General features: G+C 37.7%; 1 protein-coding gene across 8 annotated transcripts in view; it reads right to left on the reverse strand.

Moving 5' to 3' along the window:
* Positions 1-377: 377 nt before the first annotated feature.
* Positions 378-24,800, reverse strand: part of Grik1 (glutamate ionotropic receptor kainate type subunit 1) — a 425,302-nt gene continuing 400,879 nt past the window's right edge. For 5 of the 8 annotated variants that reach the window (XM_045150716.1, XM_045150717.1, XM_004654400.2 and 2 more), the window contains 4 exons: positions 23,251-23,476; positions 17,339-17,589; positions 1,269-1,355; positions 378-853 (listed from right to left, as the gene is read on the reverse strand). In XM_045150716.1, coding sequence (XP_045006651.1) covers positions 698-853; positions 1,269-1,355; positions 17,339-17,589; positions 23,251-23,476 — 720 coding nt within the window. In that variant the 3' untranslated portion in view covers positions 378-697. Of the gene's footprint in view, positions 854-1,268; positions 1,356-17,338; positions 17,590-23,250; positions 23,477-24,800 lie in introns of those variants that run through there. The other 3 variants (XM_004654403.2, XM_004654401.2, XR_006637239.1) reach the window with 2 other exon arrangements.

The following is a 24,800-nucleotide window of genomic DNA, read 5'->3' on the forward strand; positions in this document are numbered from 1 at the left end:
AATAACTTGAGGAAAGAGACCATATCTATTTTTCTCACCAGGGTATCTCCTGAATCCCATATGATGACCTAGAATGAAGTTGATACTTTAAGTTTTCGAATACTTTCCATTTTTAGTATTTTTTAGTACACACACTAAAATATTCAGATACTATTTGAACTATTTATAAAATTAGACTTTCAGACTCAAAGATACATAGCTCCACTTTAGTATATGGAGGAAGCAGGTGCTTTGTAGAAACTGGAAGCAATTTCTTTTAAACTCATCCTAAACTATGTGTCTCACAGGTTCTCCAAACTAGCAAAATCAACAGAGTATGTTACCCTACATTCAAAATAGGAAATGAGAGCATATGATGGTGAAACCAAGGCTGAAACTTGTTCTGAAAAAAAATATTTTTTTCAACAACTTTTTTTATTATTTATAAAGCACAAAGAGCAATTTATTGGGACAAAAGAGGAAATGCAAAATAAGTGTGCATACAAAATCATTTGAAAAGAATTAGTCTTACTTCCCAATTAATACCTGTCTTATGTGAGACTTAAGAATTTTGCATTTCTTATATCTCTATCCATAATTGGAGTTATGGATATGGATATATGGAAACACGTCTCACAGTTGTCAGAAATCCTCTATAGATGTATCACGCGTATCTCATTTTTTTCTCCTGGGAAGTTCTTACAGGTATATTTTTGTATCATGCCACAGTCTCTTTTCTCTGAGTTCTTCTCTGATGACAAGTAAGTATACTTGTGAAAGAAGATTTGTTCTTAGTTCTTGACTTTTTCTTTAATTTTTTCTGGTTCTTGAGAGAGATTCCCAGCTCTTCCATGATAGCATTGAAAGAGAGACACTAGAAGCATGAAATAACAGTGGGTCAGTGATGTGAGACCTGGGCCATCATGCATTGAATTGTCTCTTGTCTACAGTTTTAATGGACAAAAGCTATTGATCTTAAGGCAACTATGTCACTACTGGCCAGATCCCATCACCTCCACCTCCACCCACTGGCCATCTAATATTTCCACTTAAGGAAACTGAAGTAAACTTAGTAAAATATACATTCATTCACAAAAATAGAAGCATAAGATTACTCAGAAGTAAAAAAAAAAAAAGAAACTCAAGGCTCTCAAAATAGATAACTTACCTTGGCCGAGACACCAAAATAGAGTTAAATTAAGGCATTTCCCCCATTGAGATGATCCAAACATTGATAGGTTTATCAAGGCATACGGACACTTCAGTAATGCTATAGAAAATGAACAAACCTTCTCTACACCAACGCTTTGTTTTTTGCTCCCATGAAACCTTACTTTGTTCCTAAAATAAAATCTAAGTCTTGATGACTTTCCTTTCTGATAAAAAAAAGAAAAAAAAACAATTTTAAATTGTATATTTTCTCCAAAAAAAAAAAAAAGAAACAGAGATTCTGGCAGCAGTGATGGTGCAGCTGTGATTGAAATGGAAACAAAGTGGTGCTGAACTGCACAGCAAAACTGATGGCATGACGTAAAAGAAGATGGAATTATGATTATAACATGTGATACATATGCAGATATTCTATATAGACACACATTTCCATTACAATTACTCCACATCTATTCACATGCACAATATATAAATGCTCAAATGAAATGAAATTTCCTCTCATTTCTTCTAGCCAAGATAAGTTCTTTGGATAAATTTCTGCCTACATGGATTTGTATAGGACTTTGTTTAAAATGAGTTCACTCATGTTATTTAGCAAAACAAGGCCACCCAGATGGACAAAGAGTACATGATTCCGCTTATATGAGATATTTAAACAGTTTAAAAAAATCACAGAAACAGAAAGCAGAGTGGTTATGGCTAATGGCTGAAGGAGAGGGAGATGAGGATGGTTACAATGTGAACAAAGTTTCAGACATGCAAAATGAATGAGAGCCAGAAATCTAAGGTGTGGCATTGTGACCATAGTTTTCCACACTGCAATGTGCTTAATGTTCACTGTGGCCTTCTAAGTAATTCACTAAAAAGAAATTCCTCTGAAGAGTTAGAGCCTTCTGAAGGTTACAGAAAGCCTTTGTCATTATCCCACAATGTGGATATGGTTGAAAGACAGATGACAATAGGAAACCAAGCATTTTCTCAGGTTTTAGTGCTTTATAGGAAGAAAGTTGTGGCCGGTGTTTATAGAGCTCTACATGTTTGGACCCTACATATTAATGTACACCTTGTAGTTTTGAAATTTTGGTTTAAAAAGGCTTTGATGTGGGTTGGATTGGCAGTCATTTTCATGTATTTCCTACTTGATTTAAAAGTCAAGATCTGTAAATTTAGATTTTAGGTATATCTTTGGAAATCTAGTTCTTTTCTTGAGAATTTTGTCTCTTTTAAACATGTGCTTATGGGATCAGACTTTCACTTCTGTTTTGCTGCGGTGCTGTGAAAACACGAAAACTACAGGTCATGCATGTGAATTTTCTTTCGGTGGGTAAGTTGTGGCGTCAGTGACTCTAAGATTGTCACACCACTTAAATAAAACCCTTAGAAGTGTTTTCTGTGATGTACACTTCAAAGCTGCTGCAGCAAATGCACCACAAATGAAAGATAATGATTATTTACACTATCCCGCAAGCGCTCATGTGTTGCCACCAAGATCCAGTGAATGTTTTATCATAGTGACAGATAAGGTTGTATTCAGGTTTTTAATAATTTTGCTCACAAATCCATTTCAAGCCAAGGTTTAATTAATTAATTTTTTTGGCACAAGACATGTCTAGCTTCAGGAATATCATTGAAATGGAGGGAAAGATGAAGGAAAGGGAGGAATTTGCTAATATTATTATATAAGCCTCATAATGATCTTACAAAGAAGTTCTTAGACTCATCGCATAGATGGGCAAACACTATTGATGGTACTAACTAACTCCGTAAGAAGAAAAGTTGGCCTTGAACTTGGTCTACATGAAATGCCTGAGCCAGTTAGCTTTCTCTGGAAACCATCTACATCTCAATTCATGATAAGGAACTTTTGGAAATGTTTTCCTCAAAAAATATGCTAAGAAATGTTAATCATGTTTTTTTCAATTCACACTCATTTAAATTCAGATATTTAATTTCATTTTGTGCTAAAACAACAAAATTGAACCTGTAAATGGATCTTACCCATGGGGCACAATGAGGAAACACTTCTTTATTTCTGGTTAGAGAGAGTCATAGGTTTTTATTCTGACAATACTTGTCATTTAAGTTTTCTTTACAAACCATCTTCCCTCCTCAACTTTAGATTGCCTTAAAATATAACCATCTGTATTTTTGATTAATCCCTGGTGCTTCTTTCGTGCTTCCAGCATTAGGAGGAATCAGAATAGTTTCATACGTGGTTTGGTTTCTCTGTCTATGGTCACCAGCTGATTTCTTTTTGATTCTTACTTTGTCTCTAACTGTCAAAAAGAAAATGGCAAGATACTGGTGCTGACCTTTCTGCTTCCAAGTCTTCGCGATAGTCACAAGGAAGGATGACCTTTAAGGTCCCTGCTAGCCTGAGCTCGTGTAAACGACAGGCCCTCACACCCAGAGGAAATGAAAGTGTGAAGGTCATCTCCCGCCCAGAGTGGCATCTCACAAGGGCTTGGGTGTGGGAGGGGCTCCCATTCATCAGTCCCTTTGTCTTCTGTCACCTCAGAATCCACCCTGCAGTAGCTTTCTCGAGCTGCTATTTTTGGCACTGGAGTCTTATGAACCTCCTCATAGTCATAGAGCATAGGAACATTATTCTTAAACATGCTGGTTTTAATTCTGGACTAATTTTCCCAGAAAGTGTCAAATATTCAGCTAGCTGCCTTTCTCCACCAGAAACAGAATTATCCTTAAAGTACCCTCCAGTGCTTTGCTTACCAGAAATGCCCCTTATCTTGGGTCTTGTCCCTTCTTACACACATTTTAAATGTCTGTACGTGCCATGAATTATAGTTTGCGGTTGACCTCCAGCATGTCAATGCTGGAGCTTAGACTTCAGCAATCATGCTGCTTCGTGGCTGGGTTACTCTAGACAAGCTATCCACTCACTCTTTTTCCTTATCTATAAAATGGGACAATAGGAGAAGCTTTTGTCATAGAGCTATGAGAATTTAGTGAGCACCCGTGTGCAGTACAATCTCTGGCTGCATGGAACATGTAAGCTTTCTTTAAAATAACATTGTATTGTATTGGCACATCAAAAATATTTTAACTGTGCAGTTTCTGACTTTTAATTTTCTTCGGGGGGTTGTGTTGGTGAGGGAGATACAATAAAAATAAAATAAAATGCTTTAGTTTTAGCCAGCGTATGTCCTTCCATGCATTCCTCTGGATTATTTATATGTGATTCTGTTGAGAGACCCATACATATTTAAAAGAGAAAATTTCAATGCCTGTTGTGGCTTGTGTTTTCTAGTTCATGAAATCTCTCAGTGCTGATATGGTAACTAGTACTTTGGCGACTGTGTGGTGCTCCACGAAGAGTCAGTGCTCAGACATAGACACGAGAGGGAACGATACCTTCAGCCCCTTGTGATATAAACTAGTAATATCCATGCCCATGGGAGCATATTTGTGACAAACTTTTGTGATCAGTCTGAGAGAAAAATCCATATCCTAGTAAACTTACAGTAACCAAAATATTGCACTGACATTATTCAAACAAAAAGGGAAGTGAGTGAGTGAGTGTGTGTGTGTGTGTGTGTGTGTGTGTGTGTGTGTGTCTTCTCAAACACTTCACCTAGCACTGCCCCTCTCCTGGCTTTAGAAGGAGAATGATTTTCTTGGGATAGTGGTTTGCAGAGTGATATCTTCCCTTGCTTCTTGGAGCTTAGTTTCTATTCTTTCCTTCATGTCTCTTGTCTTCTCATTTCCTTTACCTTCCAGTTCAGTGGTGTTTCTGTGTCTATTGTTTGCTGGCCTTAGATTAACCCTACATATTTGATTTTGTGTGCCTGAATATAAACTATATCATTTCCCCTCATACTTTTCTCCTGGTATTGTTAGTGGTGTCCTGGAAAGACTGAGTGCTACCAATAAAGTTTGTTTTGTTTTGTTCCTAAAATACGCTGCTTCAAAAGAGAATGGTCCAAAGAAAGAGACTGTTTTTCAAAGTGATAGGGAAGCTCTGTTAGAATTTGATTTGTTTTTAGTGTTCAGGGAGGGGATTTTTAAAGAACTGGCTTCACAGTGCATGTCAGCTTGGCATCAAGTGGTGACTGTCAGCTTGACTTCCTTTTGGAAAGTTGGCAACCCTGCATTCAGAATTTTCATGCATTCATACACTCAGGTGACTGTTTAGGAGTGTTATTTTGATGTGTATAAATACATTTATTTTTACAAAAATTATTGTTAGAATCTCTACTGTGGCTAAATAATATAACACAAATCTCACATTTGTCTAGTTTTCTCCTTTGAAATTTTTTGGCTTTTAATTCAAACACACTTGAAGTGCTCTGTGACATTATTTAATACATTTTTACATTAAACAGAAAAAGTATGCTAGTAATAATGACATTTTATAAATACAAATATTTCATTTTATATGTAGGCCTTTACCACTTAAAAAGAAAATTATGATCTGAAAAATTGTAAAGCCTATTTTCATTGAAATATGCACTAATGAAAGCAATAAATTTCTGAGAAATAATAGGATTACTGTAGATAGTAGTGTTTTCTTGATGTGGACAAAACCACTTCATGGAGTCCAGGTCTCAATGGAGACTTCTTTCACAACAGGTAATACTAAGTAATTGCATCCTTACCATTGTTCTATTTTTATTTTTTAATTTTTACTTATTTATTTATTTGACAGAGAAAGAGGGAAAGAGAGAGACAGAGAGAGAGAGAGAGAAAGAGAGAGAGGTAGAGAGAAAGAATGGGTGAGCCAGGGCCTCCACACTGCAAATGAACTCCAGATGTGTGCACCCCCTTGTGCATCTGGATAATGTAGGTATGTAGGTCCTGGGGAATTAAACCTGGGTCTTTTGGCTTTTCAGGCACATACCTTAATACCTAAGCCATCCCTCCGGCCCACCATTGTTCTTTTTGAACCTAAGGTCCTCTAGTCGGCAGGCCTAGAATTATCAATATGGTTTGAACTTAGAGTCAGTCAACTTTTCAAGGAACTGGGGCAGAAGGACTCTAATCATCTGTGTGCTACATGGAGACTTTGTCACCAGATGGTTGATGACTAGAGAGCCAAATTTAAACCTGGTTATGTCTTACATACTAAAGACAGGTAGGGGAGAGTCTTGGAATAATAATGTTTGTATTGTCTTTCTGTGAGGGACTCTCCCTGAGGATTTGGACATCATTTACCCCTGCTTTTTTTTTTTTTTTTTTTTTTTTTTTGAGGTAGTGTCTTACTCTAGGCCAGGTTGACTTGGAATTCACTACATAGTCTCAAGGTAGCCTCAATCCCTGGTGATTCTTCCACCTCGGCCTCCAGAGTGCTGGGACGAAAGGCATGTGCTACCGTGCCCAGCTTACCCCTGCTTTTAATGCATCTTTTGAATTCATTCAAAATCCATGGGCTATCTTTCATGCACCTGTTCTTAACATGTTTTAAAAGTTTATCAGCGAGATTGGAAGTTGATCACCATATTATCCAAAACAGTGTTTATAATTGACTTGTGTCTTAGGACTCTGAGGGAACTGATTGTCACCTCCTGGGTCCACAGTGAAAGCCTTGAGATAGATGGCTTGGACAGTGGCAGACAATTTCACAGTGTGGCCTCCAACCTCTATTCCTACCTCTGATGCCACAGCCCCTCCTCGTGTAGTCCATTTCCCCGTTTCTGTAGTGCTGCTTTGAATCGGCTCCTCCAGGGTCCCTTCGAAAAACCCTGGCCATCTTTTCTGGTGCCCATGATACCAAGACTCAATCAGCCTCCTCTTTTGAATTCTAGCATTGTGTTTAGCATCATGTTCTAGCATTATGTTTCACCACCTCTCTGTCCTTTATTCTCCCTTTTTCAATCTTTGCTGCCCTTCCCAGGGTCTGGTATCAGCAGCATCTTGCCTTCTCAGGCCCTACATTGAATTTTCCTCTCTTTAGGAAGTAAATAGCTAAATCTTTATTTTACTGTGTAGGCTTCCAAGCTACAAAAATTTACCTATAGTGGACACACAGTTGTCTGATGATGTGGGAAACCAAAGATCTTCCTGCTTTATCATTAAAGGTTGTTATTAGAAAGAATCATACTAAGTACATCATACTAAGTACCTGGTGTCATGCCAACATAGCATGCATAATCCCCATGGACTTTGAATTATTAAAAAAAGAAGAAAATTTGCACATAGAGTGCTTGCCCAGGGTTATGAAGCCCATATTTCTGGTAGGTAGGCATGGGTAAATTCACTCTGCTTTAACATTAGGAATAATTTCATGAGTTAGCTTCTTTGAGAAGTATTTAACACAGAGGCAATGTAGCATAGTGAGATTAGTTCATGGACATTTTCATGCCCAGATTGAATCCCCGTGTTTGCAGTCATAACAAGAGCTTTTATATGCACTGACTGGGTATTGGAGACTGAGAGGAGAGGAGAGAGAGAGAGAAAGAAATTTGGAGTTTTGAGTTCTTAAATAGATTTTTGTTGATCTGTAGATGATACTGTAGTCTTTGCACCTGCTAATTATAATAGCTCGATGTTTGAAAGAAAGAAAAGGCTGATGTTTTGAATTTAAAAGTTTCACATTAGCTATTCATTTTAAACCCTTGAGGACACCGCTTATAGAGATGAACACTATGCATAATGTTTTGTGTTTGTACTCAGGGAATAAAATTTTAACCATAGCGAACTATGCTTAGATTTTAGGAACATCTAAGAAGGGCCCTCCTCACTTTCTACTTCAGGATGGCCAGAGTCAAACTGCTGTGGCTGGAGATGCTAAACAGCTTGACAGGTGGAGGACCCAATAACCCAGGGAAATTTTGCCACCATTTCTGTCTTAGGTTCTTAGAATAGTCAGTGACTGCAATTGAATGTTACCAGAATTGTCATTAGGCCATCTTGAATCTGTCCACTTAGTCTTCCATGACTCTTGAAACAACTGGAGCTTTTCCTTGGCACAGAAAGGACACAAAAGCAGTTTATGGGAGGGAAGCCTACCAAGCGTCTATTCCAGCTTTATGACCAGATGACAAAGAGGTGTTCTGCAGTGAGGATGAGCTTCATGTGGACCTCAGATATCCAGAGACCAGCAGCTTTCCCTGCTAAAAGTGGCACCACTGTGGATTTTCACTTCTGCGTGGATTCCCCCACATCACCCTTCTTCTCTCTGGAGTTACTTTCAAAGACCAGTCTGGCTGGCTGCCTGGCCCTCTGGCTTCCAGCCCTGAAGGTCTGAGATGATACCATAGTGACTACTGTTTCATCTCATAAAGAATACTGTTCTCACTAGCATCTTAGACGCTGAGGTAAACCAATAAAAATAAGTCTCCAAGAGTTCCTCTGTATGCTTCTTCTACAACAGAGAACGGTCCTGGTATTGATTCTGAGGTAGAGTTTTGCTTCTCCCCAGTGCCTACGTGAGCTGCTCTACATCTAGAATCCTTTAGGCATCATCTTGTGCCCACCATAGTGATGATGCATTTTCTCAAGCTAAAAACTAGGAGGATCAAGCTTTTTATGCCAATATTTTTCTTATAAAGAACCTATCTTAGAGATTTGCCATTGATTATGAGTCTTATCAACTCATGGAAACTCATGTTTGGTTATACATGTTTCTTTTGGTTATCAGATCATCTAATGCAGTCTTTTGTTTTTTTCTATCTCTTCCCTCCATCTCTTTTTTCCAAAGGCCATCTGGATTTAAAATGAGTTTCTTGAGGGTCTGGGACCTGTTCCATGGCTACCCTCTGTCTCTTTGCATTTCACTGGAGTGCCATCTGCTGACTTGTCAATTCTGGTCAATCTGTACTTTGTCACTAGAGATGCCCTTGGTCCCACCATGGTCTCCATACCAAGACTGTTCATTTTGTGTCTTTTCCTGCCAACCTTGGTCTTTATTTCACCCATTCTCATAGTCCATGACAAGATTCTGGGTGGGGAAGAGCACTGGCCTGTTCTACGTTCTCTCTGTCATCCTCTGGGCTTGGTGAAGCCTGCATGAAACTGTCTCTAGGCTCATGGACTAGTTATTGTTCTGCTCTCCCAGAGCACTCTCTGTGAAGCCAGGGAAGACATTTTTCCTTTCTACGCCCCCTCTGCCTTTTTCTGAGGCTTCCATTTTGCTGTACTTCCCCAAGTTTGGACTGGGTTCAGAAATGATTCCTTTGGATATTCAAATGACATCTAAGTTACTAGAAACTATTCACAACTCTCTTTCTTATTGGCAAAAAAAATGGTCAATGGTAGAAACATGAGGCAGACAAACTTCATCTGTGCTCTTTAACTTTTAGTTTGGGTACTTGCTAATAATAGAAAACCCGAATTCTAACTACTGATTTATTCAACGAGACATCTGGATCTTGCAGTGCAAAAACAGAAAGTCATGGTTCTCATGTTTCTTTCTTTCTTTTTGTTTTTTCCTCTTTTTTTTTTTTTAAGGTAGGGTCTTGTTCTAGCTCAGTCTGGCACTCAAACTCACAGTGTTCCTTCTACCTCATCCTCCTGAGGGCTGGGATTAAAGGCGCTGCTCTCAAGGCTTCTGTCTGTGCTATGAGTTTGCAAAGTTAACTTCGAGCTCAACAGCTGAAAACTGGACTCATCTCTGGCTTGGGCTCAGTTCATTATAAAACTCTGATGCTTCATGCGAGGTAGACAGGGAACTCAAGACAACAAAAAACATGAGCATGCCTCCCTTTACCTTGCACTTCTATAATAGAAGCACTTGAGCTCCACTTTTAGAGTTGGATATTATTATGCACCTCAGTACTATTTATTTCCCTTTTTCTGAGCTGTATGTGGTCATTCCCAAAACTTCCTATATACAGACCTCAGTGTGTGTGTGTGTGTGTGTGTGTGTGTGTGTATGTGTGTGTGTGTGTTTTAACCTAGCCTGTAGATATTTCAAAGATGACAATGAGTCTACTTATAAAGCAAACACTATATGGGATGTTTTGCTAATGACTAACAAGGACACTTCTTAATCCTTTGCTCTTGTGTTGGCTGGTTAAGTTATTTTTCTACCTTGAAGTATCACAGGACAAAGGAATTCCGCTGATGACATAAAAATTTAATGTGTTCAAGAGAGACATATGGCCATCTTAAAACATAAAAACAAAAGCTCTCTGTTTTCACACTGCTTTTGTTATTATTTTTTAATTATTTATTTTATTTAGGTACTTATTTTGAGGATAGAGAATGGAGGGGGGCAGGCAGTCACAAGAGAGAGAATGGGTGCACCAGGGCCTCTAGCCACTGCAAATGAACTCCAGATGCATGTGTCACCTTTTGCCATCTGGCTTATTTGGGTTCTGGGGAATCCAAACAAGGACCTTAGGCTTCACAGGCAAGTTCCTTAACCACCAAGCAATTTTCTAGCTCACTTTTGTTATTTTATTTCTTTTCCATTTTATACTAGATTTAAAAGTCATTGTGATAAGATGGTAACTTCAGATATAATCTTTCTGCAGATGAAAAACCTTAGTTTGAAGAAAGGAAATTATCCCTCCCAAAGACACGCCAGCCTTGAGTGACAGTGTGGAGAACAGAACTCCTGGCTTTTCATCCCCAAGACACTTGTCTATTCCATCACACGAGGTTTTCAGAACTGAGTTTATAAGATACAATGGCATCAGTTTGTTCCTTGAAAAAGATATTTCTTAATAAATGTTAAAATATTTCTTTCACTTCTCTGATATCAAATGTTTGGGTTCCTAGGCAAAGGAATCTTTTTCACACAATTACAAAAATAACCTTAGGCTTATTAAATAAAGTGATCAGACTATAGAAGCTACAGAGCTGGAGACGCTTAACACAAATGGAAATGTGCCAAGCATGGGAAGAGTATTTATGGACATTGGTTTCTTAGTTATTATGATTGGTAAAGACTAAAGCACCAGGGATGCCTTGATTTAGAAGCTGAAAACTTTAACTGTTTAATATTTTGAAATAAACATGTCATTCACTGAAAAAAAAAAGTCCTAAAGATAATTCTCATTAATGCTCTTTCTTATTTGTTGAGGGAATACAGTAATTTCATTCTATCATATAGGTCACAAGTCATTATAATATTTGTGTTTATTTGCCTGTACCCATTGTGCTAAGGAATACCCTCTGGTGGGTAGTTTGGGTCATTAGCTGAACTGGAGCTGACTACAGCTGAGTTTAAATTTTAAGGGGTGTTGGACCCTGCATCTGTGGAATGTGGTGTTGACTTTCTATCCCCAGTGTCCTGATATTTGTAGCCAGGTATTCTTTGAAAATTAAAGGAAGAATCATAGTCACCAAAACACCAGCCTCCATGGAGAGAGTTATGAAAGCAGAATTGATTTTAATATGCTTATGCATCTGGACATAAAATTCCTTAACAGTGAGAAGTATAATGAGATGGTTCCTAAAGGCAAATTAAAGCTGTGGCATCAAGCAGGAATTTCTCATTATCTGTTAGAGTTAATTAATAATACCATTTGGATTAGTAAAATGTACAGAGGATGACACAGGAGGGATGCTTCTCTTTCCTCTTTCACTGATCTTAGGTAGTTCCAATTTTGCTGGGAAAAAGAAAACCTTTAAAAAGTTCAATTTATAAATATAGCCTGTACAAACAAAGTGAAACAAAATGCCTTATTTCTCTTTCCTCTCTGGATTGAGTTGCAGGCAGAATTATGCAGAACTAAATCAAACAGCAAAATGTGATTTGTTTGCTATTGGTGCATTTGTTTCATCTTCCAGTATCTCTTTCCCTTTCTTCCCGACCTTAAAAAATATTTTTCCAAATATGATCCCAAAACTGCGATTATTATTTATTTATTTATTTATTTTTGTTTTTCGAGGCAGGGTCTCGCTCTGGTCCAGGCTGACCTGGAATTAACTCTGTTATCTCAGGGTGGCCTTGAACTCATGGCAATTCTCCTACCTCTGCCTCCCGAGTGCTGGGATTAAAGGCATGCGCCACCATGCCCAGCCTGCGGTTATTTTTTTAACTACTTATGGTTAGCAGCTAATTTGAGTGAAACCTCTATATTCAAGCTAGCTTTAATAAAAACTCATGTTTACCAACTGTTTTTGTGTGAAGCAGTTATGCTTGGACATGTTTGGGGGAGATCATGTAGGAAAAACTATCAAAAGATCCCTAGCATGAAAGTGAGTTCAAGATTAACGTACATGCATTAATTTGGGGGAAAATTTGCTCCAGGCTAAGTCGGATGATAATTAGTGCATACTACTAATCCTCAGCATTCTCTGGCAGACTTCACTAGAAATATAGGTTCCTGCACTGGATCTACCAAAGAGGAATGTATGGATGTAGAACTTGTAACCTGCAAATCATCCCCACTCCCATCACAACTCTGATTTACACTGAAGTCCACACACTAATGTAGCAAGCACTTTGAAAGTTCTCTGCCATCCCTCACCCTGCCCTGCCAACCTAGATTTCACCTGAAATGCCCTGAGCCCTGCAAGTGTTGGTCATTGTGGTATTAATGATTTCCTTCCATGGTTGAAAGAAGAACTAGCTGTCTGAGAATCAAGACAAAAGGGAGAAAAGAGAGAAGAAGTGTAAAGAAGCTAAAAGTGCCCTGAATAAGCAACAAATTATCTGGTAATTTTGAGTAGGGACAGCTTTAATTTTACAAGCAGATGTGAGGGTTATTAACTGAGTATCATGGTCTTGTTTTTTCTTTCTTTCTGTTTTTTTTTTTTTTTTTTTTTTTTTTTTTTTTTTACTGTAGACCAGACTGACCTGGAATTCACTATGTAATCTCAGGGCAGCCTCAAAGTCACACAGTCCTCTTACCTCTGCTTCCTGAGTGCTAGGATTAAAGGCATGTGCCACCATGTCCAGTTTGTGTATCATGAAATCTCTATAGTGGACATAAAATGTCTTCTCAGATTCTCAATGCAAAGGTCCTATTGGCTATTAGGTGCTAAATATGTATTTTATACATATCACTTAGCATCTACCTTTGGAATCAATAAATCAATAAACAGCAATGATATGCTGAGTTTCAATTACTTATATAAATGTGTACTGAGAATTTTGGTTCTCAACCTTCTCTGCCGTTAGAAGCAGCTGGGACTCTCAAAAAACAAAAAAAAACAAAAACAAAAAAAAAAAACTACTATTGTCTAGTCCTGACTTCAGATTAACTAAATGAGAATTTCTAGAGACTAGGTCTAGAATTTCTACTCCAGATCCTAATGTATTACCAATTTGGGTCCTTCTTTTGGGTGTGTTGACCTTGCTATTTTTTTTTTTTTTTTGCTTGTATATTGAATCAGTCTTCTAATTCTGAGTCCAGTTTAAGATGCATGAAAAATTTATCTTTCTGCTAATGTGACCAGAGAGAAATACTTAATTTCTCTAAAGAAAACCAACATTTTAAAACCAATATTTATTAGCAAGACTTATAAATGGTTTCATTTCCTTTGGTATATGATTGTACTTAATTCTCATGGTAAATGTAAAAAATCATTAATATCTCTATTTTATAAATAAGAAGATTGAGGCTCAAAGAAGCTGAAAGTATATGCAGAGTCTTGAATAATTATTTATGGAATGGCTTACATACCACACGCAGCATAAGATGTTTTGCCCATAATCATGGCGTATGTGACGTGACAGCTTGGGAGATATTGAGTAGGTTTTTACCTTGTGTGAAATTGTCAGTCTGTGATGATATGATAACCACACTAAAATATCATGAAATACAGGAATGCCGCATGTTCATACTCACTGGGTTATCTAATCATGAAAACGTTATTTGGGAAATACTTGCAAAAAATAGAACCTATTTAGAAAAACCATTCAAAACAGCCTTGTGTTCTCAAGATGATATCTTAGTGTCACATAATAGAAAACCAAGATAAGGACCTATGCAACAACTTACCTACAATGATTCTACCTGTGACTATACTTGGAGCTAAAGTTCGGCTAATTTATCAAATTCTCTTCTAATCTGTAATTGTCAGTCAGGGACTCTTATATCTATATCTCTGTTTGCAAAGCTGAATTGACATTGTTGAAGTGGTCGAATGCAATGTGTATGTGAAAACATTCTGAAAGCATAAAGTATTACATAGATCTCAGAATTAGGTGGTGAGTATTCTAAAGATGCAGTGTGAAATATTAATTTTTGAAAGGAATTATTTCCTTATCCAAATCTCTGAGTTTAACTTTTACAGGATTGTCTCTGCAGAAAGGTAAGTTTTGCCAGTTATTACTAACCCTCAATTTTTGTACTCTATCCACCTATTTGCAGCAATTCTGGCATACTAACTAATTTGGGGGAAATAAATTTAAAGTACTTTGTGGTTCCTGCTTGTTGAAGTAATGACATGCAGAACTGAAAACAATGTTATATTTATACTAGTATATGATTCTGTTAACTGTTGAAATGTGCATTCTAGCCTGTCACAAACAGCAGTTTGTTTCTACTTTAATAATGGCAAACAAATGATAGCATAATTTTTGGACAGTTTCTAGAGTTCATTTATTTCAAGGGAAAGAGGGAGAAATAATCAGTTTGGGGCTCAATGTTTCTGAGCAGGTTTTGCTGAAGAAATGTGGTGTTGACTAGAAAGAGTGATTCACAAAATTAGATCCTTTTAAAGCCAGGCAAGGGGAAGGCGGTACAGCTCACTTCTGCTCCTGAGGACCTTGTTTCAGGGGATCACTCCATGTGTCTAGTGGTGATCCCACTAAGGAGAACAGAGAGCAACTGAGCTGCTGAGAAGAGGAAAGCAGCTTTAATTCTCCTGGATCTCTGCCAAGGGGAACCAAACGCAGGGAGCACCAGACATACGCTGTCCTAACAAATTAAGCATGCCATTGGCTGTCTATGTTGCCAGCTTAAGTTAGTGTGGGAATGATTTACAACACTTTGGACGCAGGCGGGACATAAATCTACAGAGATCTGTAGCTAATGCATATGGAAATTCTCTCCTGTATTTATTTTCTCCTCCTTGCCCTTCTCTCCAGCACATCTAGAATGAACTAATAATGGTGATGGAGCCAGAGATATGGGCATGGATGTGTCAGTGTTCAGAAAGATGGCTCCAAGAAAAAAAAAAATAAGAAAAAAACCAAAAAAAAAAAAAACCAAAAAACACTGTATCTTAGGTGAGTGAGAAGGAAATGAAATATGCAAGAGTGAGTGTCAGCGAACAATAGATGGAAGATACTATGAAGTAGTTGATAGTTTAGGACTTGCTTGGCTCTATAAAGAAATAATATATGATTTGGAAAAAATAAAAGTTCCTTAGAGTCTCCACTCCTACAGCAGGTTGCTAAGTGCTATGTGAGAGCTCGCTGCTGCTGCATTTCTACCCAGGAATTCTTGAGTGAGTCAGGCATCCTCAGGCGTGGTTCAGCTCAGGTGGTACCCTTGTGCATGGATGCCAGAGGCTCAAATTCAACACGATTCGTTCCATGGTACATCCTGAATCGTAAAACTCCAAGGCACCTTTAAGTCTTCATATAAAGTGTACATTTTAACTACTTGGACCAATAAAAATTAACAATTAACATTGTCATGGAGTTATGTGTATGTTTATTGAAAAGACATGACTCTGGAAAGTTGGGAATGTATGGATCTGAAGGACAGATGGAAAAAGGAAAGGGAAAGAAGAGTGAAAAAGTTCACAGAGATGAAAAGAGGCCCATGTAATTAGCATTTGTTTTCATACTTTGCTCTTCTCAATCTCCTTTTTCATGAGGAAGGAGCGACTTATGTTTAATGTATGAAGATAGAACAAGATGACAATTCTGGACAGAATAGTTTCCAGTACGTATACTCATACCCAGGAGTCTATATCCCTCTAAGGTGACCCTCGTTCAATCTCAAGTGCACATCTGTTTTCAGTGCATGGAATTCAGTTTCTATGTACATTACTTCTGCTAATATAAAAGGCAAGGGGGCTGTGGCTATGCATGTTTAGTGGACATAGGCACAAACAATAACACCAATTAGGAGAAACAGTTTCTGCTGGGCACACGTTTTTTGTGTTTTTAAATAAACAAAACTGGTCACACAGTATGCACTGAGGACTGTGTCCGAGTCCCTTTCTCCTCTCGTAATAATTTGCCACATTCTAAATCCGTAGACAAAGTAGTCCCAGACGTGGAGTTGGTTGGATGGGTTTGTTTACACTGCAGTCCATAAAAGAAACAAAAAGCCTTGCATGCAAAAGAAATGGAAAAAAATATAGAAAATGAATAAATAAAAAGCAAGAATGAATGGTTAAATGAAAATTTCAATCAAATGCAGCCAGCAATTATGAGAAGCACATTGAAGCATAATACATACAAGCTTTTATTTTCCAAATTAGTGGCATAAATCATGACACCTCAAGAGCAAATTGCAAATTAAAACAAAGCAGTTTAGTCCAGCCTACTAAAGACAGTTTTCTACAAGGTCTAGGAAAGGGGTGCCAGATTATAATAAATTATCATCCCTAGTTCTAGGTGCTTAACAGACAGATATCACTTAAAAGAAGGGGGTCTAGATTCAGATTATTAATCAAAACCAGCCACATAACTTTTGGGATCAAGTGTAAAACAAGAACTTCAAGCCTGTTGTTAAAGAAAGTAACCATTTTAAGATAGTGACAGCTGAAAATTCAGTGGGCTCTTTTTGACAGTTCATAGCTTTGTGACTCTAACAATATCCTTAAATTTAATGGGTAGGCTAATGTGCTACAATGACCAGGAGCTCTGTATTCTGCTTATTTTAGGAAAGAATTGTCTCTGTTTTTCCAGCAGTGTCTACTCTACCAGTGTGAGCTCCTTTGTATAAAAATGGCTTTGCATTAGTACATGTGCTCAGAATGCACATTTAAGGCCACATAGTACTTCTTTCAAATATCTTCTCCAATTTTGAATGAAGTTCACCCCTGCTCTTTCTGTAGTTTCTATTTTAAGAGCAAATAGCTAGTAATGAAATTAACTAAGTTTGGAATTTCTGCAATGTCACTGCAAATAGTACTAATTGGATTTAGTGTCCAAGACTCTTCCTTCTTCTCATTAATAAGGGATGGAACTTTTGTGCCAGCAGCAGCTGGCAGTGAGCCAATAGCTCTTTGCTTTAACTCAGAAAGGGCTGTTCTGGGCATCTAATTCAATAGGTTGTTACCCAAAAAAGTATGAAAGCATCCTTAAAATTCTCAAACTTAAGACCAAAAATTCAAAGTGAAAACTACCCAGTTTTTGAAAGAAATAACTCACCTGTTCAATATCGTTATTCTTCCGTGATTTGTATATAAATTCTCCAATGGCTACAAAGACAGAAAGGACCAGCCCAGCAGCCAGTACAATGAAGATGCCCCCAATATTTTCTACTCCCAGAGCACTGGCCTCTTTACTGTCTTCTTCAGGGCAACCATTTCCCCGCCACCATTTTTCTTTCATCATGTGTAGTTTCCCCTCTTCTTGTAGTTGAAGAATAGCAATTGTAATCTTATCCCGGTAAGGAGATCCTGGAAGTGGGGTCATTCATATATGGGTCACTAATGGGGTGAATATGTCCAGAGGTTTTACTATCTTAGTGGTAAATACTACTTTGAAACAGATCCACAATCAGTCTTATAATTTGAAAGCTCTAAATAGTTAGAAAGGGGTCATGATTCACCATGACCCAAACTGTTAGGTCCTTGTAAGTCAGGAAAAGTGAGGAATTCTGTGAATCTTTCTAACTTCTCATGAGTTTTTCCTGTATCAAAGGACTTTGTTGTTTAGATTGTCATTTTTTGGGGTTCTTGGTCGTTTCCTATTGCACATGAATTTGCCCATTTCCTCTTCTTCATAGAAGAATAACTAGTTCTCCCTCAGTCTCCCTTCAAGTTTAATGTGGAGCTGGGGAGATAGATCAGTGTTTAAAGGTACTTTATTACAAAGCCTGACAGCCCACATTCAATTCCCCCATATCCATATAAAGCCAGATGTGCAAAAATGGCATGTGTTGGAATCCGTTTGCAGTGGCAAGTGGCCCTGGTACGTTCATACTCTCTCTCTTTTCTCTTTTTTAAAAGAGATAAAAATTTAAAATATGTATTTAAAATGTTCAATGTGGCCTCAAGGCTCATTTCTAGCCAAGGGGAGCTGAAATGATGGGTGCCATTTCTAGTCTTGTGTCATAAACATGGTGCTTTTTCTCTTTTCTGAAATACATAGCAAGAAAGAGATGCTCTCAAGTCATCAGGAAGACAGAGGAACACCAAGTCTTATGGTTCCTGCATGAAGGAGAGCTTTTCTTTCTATCCGCATCTAACTATGACAAGATCAAGGAAGAAACATTTATTGTGTAAGTCACTGAGCATCTGCAAATATTATTTGCAGCTGTTCACCCACACTGACTAACACATTAATTAAGATAAACTTGGTTTTGAATAATTCAGAGGTCCTACAAAGTTTGAATGCAAACACTTTGCTGGGAATATTTATGCTTTATATTGTGGTGATCATATTGAACTTTCAGTTACGTAAGAGCTAGAAAGTAGCCCTACCTATATGTAGACATGAATTCTTCATCATTGTGCAGGAAGGGATAAAGAAATAGTCTCTTATTAGAAATACCAGTTCTCCTATGATTATCTTTGCTCACAAATTTAAAAGTCATTCCTTGTGGAAGCAAACTGAAAAAAAAAATCTGATATCCCTTTTAAAGACAAGAGAAAAATCTTCAGAACTATATGAAATAGATGATTTGTCCTAGCTTTGCAGAAATTCAAATGTGAAAATATTATTGAAACTAGTATTTGCTGGCAGAGCCCAGAATCAAATCCATGCCTCCTTACAACCCAGTATTGTTTGCATGAGCACACTGCCAACCCCTCCCAGCCCATGTTCCACTGACGCTCATGTCATGGCTTATGTTTGAAAATGTGAGGCTCCATATTTGTGGCATTGGTCATTTATTTTTTCTGAAGACTTCTAAAAGTAATTGTGAGTACTCAAAACTTAGTTTAAAAGAAGGGCAGGGGACTAGAGAGATAGATTAGTGGTTAAGGCACCTGCCTCCAAAGCCTAAGGACCTGAGTTTGATTCCTCAGCACCCACATAAAGCCAGATGCACAAGGTGGTGCATTTATCTGGAGTTTGCTTGCAGTGGCTGGAGGCCCAAGTGCACCCATATATTTCTTTCTCTTTCTCTATCCTTTCACATAAATAAATAATATAAAAATAATTAAAAATAAAAAAAGAGCAAAATGTTTTAGAGGAGATTATGGCTTGCCAATTAAGAATTATGGATTTATTTTTTCGGGGGGGGGGCAGGGAAACAAATCTTGAAAACAAAATGACAAGATCTCAACTGTTTGTTTCCCCAGAATAATAGCTAGAGTCAAAGTTAGCGCCATTAATAATTAATAATGTATGCCACTAAGTGAACTAGGTGTGCTTTGTTGTAAGGCACACAGAGTGCTTTGACAAGCATGAGAACCATCGTCATGGCTGTGCAGTGAACGTTGCAGTGTACACAGTGGGCATGAAAAGGTTGACTGACTGACTCCTCCTGCCTGAGGCTGCACAAGACCCAACACATTTCAGACCAATGGAGATCTGATCTCTGCTTCAAGTTGGTTTCTAAGGAAGGTCACCTCCGGCCTCCAGGTAACCTATTTAAATCTTAACTGCTCTCATTCTCTTGAAATTTTATTTTCGATCTCATAGGAGGCACATTTCCAGGATTTCTGTCATGAGAGTCTCTAAAAAGCAACATTTTCAATTTTATGTTGTGACTGAGCCAGCTTTGCTAACTTCCTGTTCTAGGGAGGTTTTGGAGCCTCCAGGGCCTCAGTCATGGCAAGACCAAAAGTGTGCTGAGAAATTTTAATATCCACATACATTTTTGCTTCCATATTTGCTATTGTTTGAATGGACTGAGGGACATTAGAAGTGACTTAGAGAAAGTCACTTGAAGAAAATATGTATCCATACAGCTTCCTGAATAGCAACTGATCTTTCTAAAGAGCCAATTCATCATACAAGAAACATCTCAAATTTATCCAACAGCTGTATTCCCAGTGGATGTATTCTCTCTGAGGTCTGCCATCTGTTCTAATTACTTCTTCATTGTTTTTGGTTTAAAAGCATGACAGGTTTATAACCACTATGAAAAATCCCTGGAGTATAATTATTTTCATCTAGGAGGAACAGGTAAGGTTAGCAGAAGAGATACTGAAAGAGTAAGTTTAGATCTCTATCTATCTATCTATCTATCTATCTATCTATCTATCTATCACAATAAATGTCAGCCTCATTTGTCAAAATGATTAAAAGTGATGTGTTAATTTATCAGAATCACAGAAAGGAACAACTCCTGCCCCACATTTTTATTTTAAATATTCTGTTTTATGAAAGGAATGGCAATCAAAATGTTCATGCTAACCTACAAGGCTCTCAGAAAGAATGACAAATAATATTATTTTCTATCAGACAGAAAATTTGGTTTTAAAGAGGGACATGGAAGTGGGTGGGGTGGAATTCTGGAGTAGAAGATGAAGTGACAAGTGTTAGTCTAATGGATGCATGTCTAAAAGATAAGTTTAGTAAGAGACTATAGTTGTCACTCTAAGAAGACAGTCAGTGCTTCACAAACAATACTGAGGTCTTGATTCTGCAAAGCCTGAGCAAAGGCATCTACCTCTGGTGGTTGTATCTGACTTATGGCCTTATTGCTTAAATTCAGTAGTGATAGGACATAAAAGACACCTATCTAACTTCTCCCATACCTATTATTTAAAAAAATGAGGTGGCCAAGCTATGTTAGGAAGATAAGATATTTTCCAATAGTTGAAAGTGACACCATGTATTTTTAGTAATTGTTTAACAGTCCTTATAAGGCTGCCACAGAGCATGTTGATAAAATTATAGGATAGAAAATATTTAGAGGGGAAAATGACAGGAAATTGATATTTTCATCAAGAGAAATTATTGTAAATAGAAGGACTAGAAAGTAGATACATATTTTTTTTCACCCAGGTATCCTGCTGAAAGTTTATTTAGAGACAACTGTGATTATGAAGTTATATCCCCATAGCATGTGTTCCTAATGCCAGGCAGACAACAGGGACTCAAACTTGTTGTACATTCACTGTAACTACTGGAGACAGTTGGCCTTTATTTGATCCATTAAATTAGTATAAATATAATTAATAGAGTTGAATACTGAGGTTAAAGTAGGACATAAAATAGTCTTTAAAAATAAATTTAGTTGGTTCCCAAATTAAAGATTTTTTTTCAATTTGCATATATTTTTATTTTTTTAATTAATTATTTTTTTTATTAATTAGTTTTGTACTCAGTGAATACAGTCAAGTTGGTACTATTGTTCGGCTCGTCCATGTCCCACTCCCTCCCCTTAATTTCACATAAACTTTGATTTTTTGCTTTTTTTTGGTTGTTGTTGGAAAAATGGAATGTCAGACCACATTCATTCTCAAATCCTGACAGGTCTACACTTACTGATGGAAAAGGCCTCTTTTAGATATGTCCAGTGGTCTTACCACCTTGTAATAGTTAATCTTGTCATTTTAATGGTATTTAGGATCACCATGCAAACAACCTCCTGGTAAGTCTGTAAGGGAGTATCTAGATTAAATTTATTGAAATAGGAGTATCTTCCCTAGCTGTGGTTTCTGTCATCACATGAGTGAGGGTCCTGGACTGCATAAAGAGAAGAAAGACAGCTGAGCACCAGCATTTGTTACTACTTCCTGATGAAATGTGACCAGTTGTCTTATGTTCCTGACACACCTTCTCTGCCAAGATGGACTTTATCCTCAAACTGTGAGCCAAAACAAACATTTCCTTCCTTAAGTTGCTTCCTGCAAGTAGTTTGTCATATGTGGAAAGTAATACACTCCTTGAACAAATCAGCTTTACCCATGGTCTTTGCTTGGCCATTGTTAAGTATTTAAATATTTTATTTATTTATTTATTTAAAGGAGAAAGAGGGAGGGAGGGAGGGAAGGAGGGAGGGAGGGAGAGAGAGAGAGAGAGAGAGAGAGAGAGAGAGAGAGAGAGAGAGAGAGAGAGAGAGAGAGAGAGAGAGACTGACTATGGGCATGCCAGGGCTTCCAACCACTGCAAACTCCAGACACATGGGCCCCCTTGTGCATCTGGCTCATGAAGGTCCTGGGGAATTGAACCAGGATCCTTTGGCTTTGCAGGCAAACACCTCAACTGCTAAGCCATCCCTCCAGCCCACATTGTTAAGTATATAAATTTGTGATCTTTCCTTGATATTAAGGTCATGCTGAATAGTTCATTTCAAACAGTACCATGTAACAACAAAAGAACAAAATCTGAACAAATAAATCAACTTTAATTTGGGTCCTTAATTATCTGGCTTGATTGTCACTACAGTTCTTTCTTACTGACTTAGACCAGACGTCTAGATGGCCATTTCCTCTCCTTTGAAAGGACTGTGACCCAGTTACTTTATCCCCACTTGGGAAAAGTGAGTTATCTTCCTATAAGATCACAAATATAGTTTTCTATTTGGATAGAAATAGCAGGGAGAGGATTTCTATGCAGAAGAGATCTGTAACTGTCTGTTGAATACTGAAGAAATTCTGTTCATGTCTATCACTCTTAGGTGAGAAGATCTTGTAGGACATGCACTTCTTTCAGGTAAGATCCCCAGGGAGAGCAGTGCTTCAGCACTGCAAATCTGGAGATTTTTCATAGTTATCATTACCTGAATCTAGTTTATGGTCTGAGAAAACTTTAAAATTTAGCCTTTTTTTTTTTTACACTGTTTTGTCATTTATTGGAATGGAGCAATAACTCTTTATGTGCAGAATTAATTTTCTCATATTCTAATATAATTGAAGGCAGAAAGCCAAATAGGCACATACAGGCATTAAAGAAAATAATATTAAGTAGATTTATTAGGAAAACATGCTGTCAAATATTTTTGGTAAAACAATAAATCTCTATGTTCTTAAATAGCTATATTGTACTAAGGTATGTAAAAACAGTAGTTGAAAGTTTATTAAATATCTGGGATCTTCTCTTCAAACCATGGCTCAATTTTTTACAGGCGTTTTGCTCATGTGTCTGCTTCTCAAAATGTATAATACTTGTAATCAACATTGCCCAGTTTTCTTAGTGTGGCTTAGCTGTTTCCCTCTTACCAATCGGCGTTCCTACTCCATAACCTTTGGAGTCAATGAGGCCCCCGATTTGAGTGAGGTTGCAGTTCCTCTGTGTCACATACTCGATGCTTGTGGACTCCATCAGCAGGGCATAGTCGGTGGTCAGCACTCTTTGGATGCCTTCATCACTGTTTTTAACCAGGGCGCTCTGCTGTCTACTACTCATGAAAGCCCACATCTTCTCATAGGTGGATATCTTCGATTTCTGTAAAGAGAAAAAGCATACACACCAGCAGAAGAGTGATGAAAATATATGTACTAAGGCTCTTCACCATCCTACTGGCTCAAATAATGTAGTCAAACTTCTTTCTGTGATGGTGGGTAAAGCAAATTGATGACCTTGGGACGTTAGTTTGGTAGGTGAGAAGAGCTCACTTCACTACAGAAAAAGAATATTGCAGAAAATGGAGACTTTGACTGACAGAAGGCATGCCTCCAAAGTCCATTTCCTTGCTTTTTTTTTGTTAGACATGAAAGAACACTGGTATCGATAATAACATAAGCTATGGCCACTTCACAATGACACATCATGGTCCACTGGGCCAAGCAGCAGCTAGCTCATTCAGGAACTCAGGACTTCGACTCACTCTGTTTCCCTTTGACCACTGAAAAAGACATCATTTTATTGTTTTCAGGCATATGAATTCTCATTCCTAACAAAGCCTGGGATAAATCACTTACATTCTCTACCTTATTTTCAAAAGAACTGCTACTCCAGGCCTACTTTCTACCAAATCTAAAATGTAAATAAATGCTCTTTTCAAGTTAATATTCAGAGCAGAAAATTCTTCCTACTTTTTACACGTATAATTTTTCATTGCAATCATATTTTAGATTATGAGGACTGCGTATCTCAGTTCAAAGAATTCTGATTTTGTCATTTCCTTTATTCAGCTTTTTGGTAGATTCAATAACCGACTATGTATGTGATATTTTACATATGCATCTATACATAGATGTCATTACCTCATTATCTTCTCTTCATTGTTAAAACATGCTGCCTACATTTTCATATTGCTTAGATATGAATTTCCATTCTTTTGAATAGCGATCTGTGATTAGGCATTTTGCATTTTTACCCTATAATTTCCATAGTATTCCAAGTTTTTATCCCCCTGAATTTGTCTTCATTTGCATCAACACTCGCCTCCGTTTATTTCAAAGATGACAGCCGTCAGAAGAATTTCTAATGGTTTAAAGCTAGGTTCAGCTGTAATGTGCTTATCCATGCTTGTGTTCTTGGGAAGCTCACTAGATTCCTCAGTGTATTTATACCTGCGGTAATAGTGCGGGCTTTACGAGTTAGGGAGTTCAGATGGCTTCCTTGTGGATTGGTAGGCACTTGAGGAGTCCCTTGAGAAAGGTCTTATGAGACAAATCATGATCCAATATACACACCTTATACATAGCAGTATTTTACAGGACTCATTCTGCCGGGATAAGGCCCCTGGGACTTACTCCTCGGCCCCCAAGATGACTGCAAATTGGAGCTCACGTCTCCACAACGCAGGTGATGTACTGGGAGTCAG

The sequence above is a fragment of the Jaculus jaculus genome, chromosome 5, assembly GCF_020740685.1.
Source record: "Jaculus jaculus isolate mJacJac1 chromosome 5, mJacJac1.mat.Y.cur, whole genome shotgun sequence".
Lineage (NCBI taxonomy): Eukaryota > Metazoa > Chordata > Mammalia > Rodentia > Dipodidae > Jaculus > Jaculus jaculus.